This window comes from Grammomys surdaster, unplaced genomic scaffold (assembly GCF_004785775.1).
Source record: "Grammomys surdaster isolate TR1022 unplaced genomic scaffold, NIH_TR_1.0 126121, whole genome shotgun sequence".
In the NCBI taxonomy this organism is placed as follows: Eukaryota; Metazoa; Chordata; class Mammalia; order Rodentia; family Muridae; genus Grammomys; species Grammomys surdaster.
Genome location: NW_021620929.1, coordinates 714,270 through 722,843, shown reverse-complemented (window position 1 = coordinate 722,843; position 8,574 = coordinate 714,270). Strand labels below are relative to the sequence as shown.

General features: G+C 40.2%; 1 protein-coding gene across 1 annotated transcript in view; it reads left to right on the top strand.

Moving 5' to 3' along the window:
* CUNH5orf47 (chromosome unknown C5orf47 homolog) overlaps positions 1 to 8,574 on the top strand; it is a 35,235-nt gene that overhangs the window by 7,282 nt on the left and 19,379 nt on the right. Inside the window, exons 2-4 of the mRNA XM_028756497.1 lie at positions 920 to 1,005; positions 2,385 to 2,483; positions 5,141 to 5,207. Coding sequence (XP_028612330.1) covers positions 920 to 1,005; positions 2,385 to 2,483; positions 5,141 to 5,207 — 252 coding nt within the window. The remainder of the gene's footprint in view (positions 1 to 919; positions 1,006 to 2,384; positions 2,484 to 5,140; positions 5,208 to 8,574) is intronic.

Sequence of the window (8,574 nt, the reverse complement as noted above, 5' to 3'; positions counted from 1 at the left end):
ATGTGTGTGCTAGTCTGCCGGGAGCAGAGCTTCTCACTCGAGCGTTCGTCTCATGTGTGTGCTAGTCTGCTTAGAATGTCCACTTAAACAGGTGTGCTTCCCCTCTTAGCCGTGTCTCGTTAGAACACTGTTGTGTGCAGTTTTCTAAAAGGGGAATTAATTACAAGCTAGTAATGGCAAAACTTTGCTCAGTTGTAGTAAATAGATTTCTTGCTAGAAAGTATCTATGTCCTGAAGGAAAAGCAACACATCTTGAAGATCTCTAAGTGACACGTGGACAAACTCAGACTTCCTCTGTGGTTGGAAGATTGGAAGAGTTGGCAAGGGAGTGAGTTTCTCACAATGTGACTTAATGATTAAGTTCCTTTATCCCGTGTCTGTACCTCCTCACCCAGAATCAATGGCATGTGCCTGGCAAATTAGCAAATGCCATTTGAGAACACATTTTAGTTAATTCAACAAATATAATGTATGATTTACCTAGTATCTTCAAAATAGAAACTGGATTGCCAGAGAGGAAAACACACTTCTCAAGAAAACTGTGAATTTCTGTGACAACCCAGCATGGTTTGTAAAATCTGAGAATATTCTCTGGAAAGCTAACTGTTGCATGTGCAAAGGAAACCCAGATATAGAGTGTAATATGTCAGGAATGAAGTGAGGAGAGTTAAGGTGGGCGTGCTAAAGACAGGGGAAAGCAGGTAGAAAGGGCTCTGGGGGCGCAAATGCTTACTGTTGTTTTCAACATACTGCTAGCTGAGTGGTAAAGTAGCATTACCTAGTGATCAGAAATACAATTCTGTGTATGAATTAACATTCCCCCAAAGAGCTCAGAAGACACAACTATGGCCACTGTTTTCAGGATAATACTTTTAAAAATATGTACTAACTTCAATATCTTTACTTTTAAAAAAAATAGGTTTGAACCAGAAAAATGCAGCTAAAGAGTTTGATTTCCCCATACCACTGAAGGAAGCCTCCAAACTAATGAAGGAGAGGAAAAAGGTGTGTTGTGTAAAGAAAACTAACCATGTTTAAATGTTAGACTTTCCTCTATAAATACAGTATGTGAAAGTGTTCAAGACAGTGAAAGCAATTCTATCTTCTGAATAATTTAATTTTGTGAAATGAAGAAATAGAAATATCTTGGAAGAAATGGAACTGAGCTTAGAAATATTTAATAACTATGAAGAATAGTCCTGGTATTTGAAGGTATAAAATACAGTTTAATCACATATAACCTGCCAGGAGGTATTTCAAAGCATAACCTATATTCCACAGAATGTAGCTAACTGCTGAGTAGAGAGAGAATCACAGACTTCATAGGAAAGAATCCGTCTACACTGATGTCATACTGCTCTTTCTAAGGCAAAGAATGTATGTGGCTTTTTAGCCAGAAAGATGACAAAGATGAACTTTGAGGCTGAACCCTTCTCACCGCTGGTTGCCAAATGTCATGGTAACAAAGGCATTTTAGCACATTCCAAGCAGTGGCTGAGAGAATCTGTGATTGCTGTTATACTTTCATGATTTTATTTGTTGAGCATGACACATAAATTCATGCTTTTTTGGTATAGCTCATACATGGTCTAAAACAGAGCAACCTGCCCTGTACCAGATATGTCTGAAGGAAGCAGCAGTTGTTCACTGCTCTAAGAACTGCTTCCTTCTGAGGAGAAAGGAACTGTGGCCAATGCTTACCTCTATCATGTGCCACACACTGGGGTAAGCGATTTACATCCACACCTTTCATCTCATTCTTCAATATGTGAAGATGTTTCTACATAGCATTTAAATGCTTGTCAAATGTCAAAGTGCCCAGTAGAAAAAAAAAGATTTTGAGTCTAGATGTAACTATTTAATTTTATAGGTTTTTTTATTCTAGTATATTCATAATCTCTAAGGAGAAACAGTTAATTCTTACCTATATTTAAATACATTATAACATCATTCATATATATATATTTATATATATATGTTAAAATAATGTAATTAATATATATTAATATACAATATAAAATACATTGTAAATAAATCTCTGCTCAACATAAGCAGAGGAATAGAAATTCAGTATTTTTAGTACCTTTGAAACTGAATGCAATGGACCCACTTAGTAAGACATTGCAGACTGTCTTTTTCTTTTCTGGAAGGCAGCATCATCCAGGATAGCTAATATAAACACTGTAAGAAAAGAAGGTAAGAAAACTGAAAGAGAAGTTTGAGACAAGTCCGTGAGCACGGGGTCACTGCTGTGACAGTTCCTCAGTGCGTTGCTCACACTGATGCTGGCTCCCATGCAGTCCAGGGCGTCGCTGTCCGTTCTCTCCATGGAAAGGCAGTGCACTTTGGTAGCCAGCATTCCTTAATGTGTTTATCTTTCTAAGGCCTCCGTGTGGAACAAAGTACACCAAGTCATTTCCAGGATGATTGCAGAAAACGAAAACTACAGACACAGACTGAAGTGCCAAAATTTATCTAGTGAAGTAAGTCAACACATTTTACATTTTATTAAAGATTATATATTATAAGCATTGTAGCTAACCTTGGATTGCATTAGATTTCCTAACTGCCAGTATTAAAGTATAAAACAGTTGAAGCATAAAGCCGTGCGCAGGCAGGGGATGCAGGGTAGACCCTACATGTATGTGTGGCTGTTAGGGTGCAGAAGGCAAGCACTGGCTGGACGTTTCTGAGCAAAGAACACGTATGTCCATTAAATGCATATTTGAATGTCAGTCTTTAAACACAAGTTACAAAACTCCCATAGTGATAATGAACATGTTAGCTGTAATATAAAACTACACATTCCATTCAGCTTCTTGTCATTTCCTCTCCACGGGGGCCGCATTCCAGTGTACCTCCTTTCACAGTCTGCATCCCCAGAAAACACCTCACAAACTGAATGTTGTCCTGAAGCTGCACCAGGGTTAATTAACTGATATTGTGGAAAGTCGAGACTTTCAGACTGGCAGTCTGGCTCAGCAGGCAAAGAAGCTTCCAAGAAGCCCGATGGTCTGAGGTCAGTCCCCAGGAACCTCATGGTAAAAGGTGGAAAACCAGCACAAGCAGGACTCTGACTTCCATTTGCCGCCCTCCTCACATGTGTGCAAGGATGCACATGCACGTGTACACACACACAAAATAAATAAATGTGATTTTGAAAGTTATAAAAAAGAAATTTGTGGCTTTCAGAATATTAAGTGGCACAAATTAACATGATAATGAATTGATGAATAAAAACGGTTGTCTCTATTCCTTCACGTTTGTGTCCAACTATAGAATATGTCTTGTCACTGTGAGTACTTCTGTGAAGTCTCAGTACTTAATAAGTTTTGAGTCATTACACTTAAGCACTTAATTTTGAGAAGAGTGTTGTAATAAGACAGCAGGAGTGTTTTGTAAGCAGTACAGCACTGGATAAAGGGCTAGAGTACTCCAGGCAGCCACAGAAAGCTTCACTAGGAACACATTGCTCACCGTAGCAGCATGCAGACACCTGTCCAGCCTCACGATACAGCAGTCACTCTGCTTGTCCAGTAAGAATGAGGTGTGTGTTGGGAGAAGGAACATAGTCAAAGCTTCTTAAAGAAAGGGGTGTTTAGGCAGGGGAGGGGAAAAAAATGAAAAGAGTGAACAGTAGTGAGCAGAGAGTCTGTCTGTCTGTCTATTCACTGTGTAACCTTGAACATGCCAGAGTACTCTGAACCCCAGGCTTCTACGGATCCAAAATAATCTGCTAAAAAGGATTTGCTAACTTAATATGCTAGGCTTTCCAAAATAACATAAATAAAGGGTATCTTTGAAATTTGTTATTTTACCTTATGTTTTGAACCAGATTATATAACTCTTTAATAAAGCTAATATATTGCAGAAATGTAATATAATTTTTATTTCTTAATATGTATTTGTTGACAAAAGTAAGTATTATAGATCAACTTGAACTTCTCTTATGTTGTTCCTAGATTCAAGTTACTACAAGATGAGCGTGAATCTTCCTGTATTTTCTGGTGAGAGTCCACTGAGATCCCTGAAGAGACCTTTTCCCTCCCTGTGTGTCCTGCTATCTCTAACCTTCACTGTGCCCTCATTGTCACCACTACCAACTTCCTTCCTCAACCCAGTATTTGGCACACAGCACACCTCATTAAATATGTTTTTAATTTAAATCTTTACTTAGGCCCCCATCTCTATCATTCCTTAGAAATTACTGTCTCTATGATCCGTGTGCGTGTGCGTGTGCGTGTGCGTGTGCGTGTGTGTGTGTAGTGTGTCACATATATGAGTATGATATACATATATGAGTGTGTGATTTTTCATCTTTTATATATGTCTCTGCTCTGCTTCGCTTTCTTTCTCTTGGAACATGCTGTCACACGTATTACAGCCTCACTGTCCCTGTCATATGCTGCAGTCTGTGTCATACTTCTCCTCCGTCTCTCTCGCTGCATCTTCTGTTTGTTTTTAAGCTGTCCCTTCTGCTGCCCTACGAGTAAATATGGCTCCTATCCTCTTTCCAAAACTCATATTTTTATAGCCTTAGCTCCTGTTTCTAGCCTACATATAACCTCTGATATTGTCATAGTATATGTTTTACACTAAACATATTAATACATATTCTATTCATAATCTATATATATTAATACATATAATACATAATACATATTCTATTCCCCTTTCTTTTTGTACCCCCGGTTTCCTAGCCACCTGGCCCCATTTCATGTCTAGGAAGATTTCATTTGGTTTTCTGAGACTTGAGGAGTAATAGAGAGAAGGCAGGTCTGAGGAAAGACATTAGATTTTTTTAGACAAGAGCAGTGTAAGGAAAGTATATTTTATTTTTTATTTTTTAATATTAAACTTTTTAATGTAAGAAAGACTAAGTCAACTTTTTAAAGTGAGCATGCCATAACAATATAGCACTGTTTCCATAATCAGTGTATAAAAATCTAAGCAAATCTTAAAGACAGTATACTACTTAGAGCATCATGTAATGTTGATTTTAGCAAGAGGTTTAACAGGTAAAAGAAGCAACATATGGCATAAATTCAAGTATGCAATTAGAATTTACAAATTATAAAGTCTCCACTTTTATAGCTAGTGTCTTTTGAATGGCTATATTTTAGCCTCTTTTTTTTTCCAGTTAAATGCCTATCAACAAGCCAATTGGACAAACTCATCTGCCCAAATTTACATCCTAGAATATGGAAGTAAACTGAAAACATTATTCAGATGAGTAAGCTCTATCCATTTTCCTCATCTGCCATCAGGCTGCGGAGGACACACCTTTCTGTTTGGTTTTTCTAAGGCACTGCTTCTTCAGGAATTGTGATCTCTTTTTCAGACGTTTTAGGGGAGAGCCTGAAGAATTCCCCAATGTCTTTTTGCCCTTGGGAGTTAGGCGTGCACAATCTGGGTTCCCTCCAACATACTTAGTCTCAGCTTTTCTCGACCAACTTGAAAAAGAATTGGTGACAGAGTTCAGGGAGTAGAGTACCTTCCTGGGGCCTGAGAAGCCACTTTTCTGTATGCTCCCGGGAGTACTTTGCTTCAGTCCACACCATGTCCACACAGGAAGAGACAATTCTCACCGACTCCCCGGCTGCAGATATCTCAACTGGACGAGAACCTGGAAGTGTATTTTGGACAAGAACGTGATACAGGGCATCAGTGAGAGGGCCTCACAAAGCAGTTAGAAAATGGGGATATGCAACATTCTCATGATGGTGGTAATGTCAGTACAATAATTTGTGGGTTTGTTTCTTTCCAAGCTACAACTTCATCCCTTCATGACACTCAACAACCTTGTTTCGTGGTTGTCTGTTCTTTAGAAGGACACATGTCACCTAGGCAAATGGTCTAGGCCTTGCATATGAGAAACACAGTTTCCCTGTACACAGGCTTATCCAACTTCTTTGGACAATGCTAAGTAAAGTTTCACATGGCTATATCCCTCAATAAAGTTCCAAATGTTAGTTTACACAAGTTAAACCTACTGCCAAATGAAAGATGTTTATAAACCTAACTGCATAAATTTTATGGAGAGTGTGGACAGAGATTTTAACTATATTCGTGTTTGTGTGAGCTGCCAACTCTTTATGGAAGCATAGCCCCTTTGTATTTATTTCACTGTGTGAGCGTCATACTGGAGAAAATATGTCCACTGTTCTAGAACCATGCCACTCTAAAGATTTCCATGGAGATGAATGTTCTAATTGTTTTATTTATTGTTTAATAATTTCTGGTGAAATATAATACATCTGTTTTGTTGAACATAAGAGAATTATAGTGTGAGTTTTCTTCTCAAATATTGAACAGCATTTATGATACCATTACTTGTTCACTGTTTGAGATTCCTATCAGGAACCATGCCCTCTTCGTGAGAACCTGAGGCTGCACATTTCCAAATCAGGCATGTCTACTGGAGCTGTGGACAGAAGATTGTCACATTTCCTTCTTCTCTTCATCTCATCCTTTTCAGTCTTCCCACTGGTCTGAGCCAGTGGAACATCACCCAGCAATTCTATTCCTGATTTCTCTTTTTCTTTACTTTAGTCAAAGTTTTATTTTAGCCTAATAGTTTGTTCTTGTGGCAGCGCATTCTGAGACATGTACCACAGATGATTCTGCCATCTTGTGAGTATCAGAGAGTGAGCACACACAAAGCTAAGTGGCCTGAGTCATCGCTGAGCATGGCCCCACTGCAGCAGGGTGACCATAAACACAAGGCATGAGAGCGAGCCTGCTGCCTGTGTAATGAGTGTTCTGCTTTACACTAAAAGCTTTCCTAGAAATTAAGGCATGCATTAGTGTACATTAGAAAGCAGACTGTGTTGATGAGATAAAGCAGTAACGTTATCACTGAGTATCATGGGCCTTTGTGTGCTGCTGAGAATCAAATGCAGGACTCTGGGCAAGCAACCTGAACACTGCCACTGTGCATATCCCCAGCACTGTCCCACACAAGTCCCTTTTGTGTGACTGGTGGTACAGCAGACTTGCCCAGCACCACCACAAACAGATGAGCAATGCATTGTGGTAGATTGCATGGTATCCCTGATGTATGGTTAATGACCAAAATGGTGTAATATGACCTATGATTATATTTTCAATATTTGTTTGTGTTCTCCACAAACAAATGTGTGCAGTATAGGGAGAGGAAAGATCCTATGGCTTCAATGAAAAAGTTTTGGCAATTACAGAAGAAAGAAGAAACAACTCCCAAATAATTACCCAACCACTTATTTTGAGCCACCCAAACGGTTTAATGTGTGTCTCTAGTCATGAGGAAAAATAACAGAATTTTTTCAGCATAGGAACTAATTAAAGATCATGATATTTTCATGTCTGATGTAACCTGAAAAAAAGATCAGTGTTTTGGGGAAGTCTGGACTCATCTCAGTGTCTATGTGCTAGCTTATACAACAGTGGACTAACACTTTTGAGATTGGATGGTGGGGGCTGGGAGTGCAGAGACTGCACTGGAGCAGCCTGTTACTCCAGGAGGAGATGAGGCAGGAGTGCTACTGAGGTGACAGGACTTTCTCACTTGGCCATGTATCTATTGGAGCTGTGGAAATAGCTTTTTATCTTTCCTCTCAAAGGGGCATAATGACCAATGGCTACACTGTGAAGCAACTACTCCATGTGTCTGAGGCCATTTTTCTAACAGGTTGTTCCTCTCAGTGACTGAGTTATCACAGAGATATTGAGACAGGCACACTTTAGGGAGCTGGGCCTCAAAGACTTCCTTTGCTGAAAAGCCTTGCACAACTGAACCAGAGAATGTCTAAGACTTTCTATCTCCACCTTTCTTCCTTTCCCTCAATTCTCAATACCAGTCATCTCTGGTGGTATAGTGGTTGGAGATCCACAATTCAACAGTATATACCAATGAGGAGCTGGCTCTGCTGTGCCAAGTCTAGGCCCCAGTTAGGAAACTCAGGCTCTAGAAGGGATGATGATGATGATGATGATGATGATAATGATGCATATTCCTCTGAACTTTCAGAGACTGCACAAGTGATCTAATCTTGACTTGTGCCAGAAGGCACCATGTTTCTAGTGAAGAGAAGTAGATAGACCTTTTCCAGTCCCTGCTCAGAACATGAAAACTAAAAACTTTGGCCATGGCATATGTGACAAAAATAGACTAGTTGTCTTAGTTACTGTTCTATTGTTGTGAAGATACAATGACCAATGCAGCTGTTACAAAAGAAACCATTTCATTGGGGCTGGCTTATAGTTTCAGAGGGCTAAGTCCTCCAGTCAGGAAGTATGGCAACAGGCAGGCAGGTAGGCAGAAGCTGTGTTTTACATCCTGATCCACAGGCAGCAGGGAGAGGCGGAGGGAGAGGGAGAAGCAGACGGAGAGAGAGAGGGAGAGGGAGAGGCAGAAGGAGAGGGAGAGGCAGAAGGAGAGGGAGAGGGACAGAGAGAGGGAGAGGGAAAGGCAGAAGGAGAGGGAGAGGGAGAAGAGGGAGAAGGGAGAGGGAGAGGGAGAGGGAGAGGGGGAGAGGAGGAGGGGGAGGGGGAGAGGGGGAGGGGGAGGGGGAGAGGGAGAGAGAGGGAGAGGGA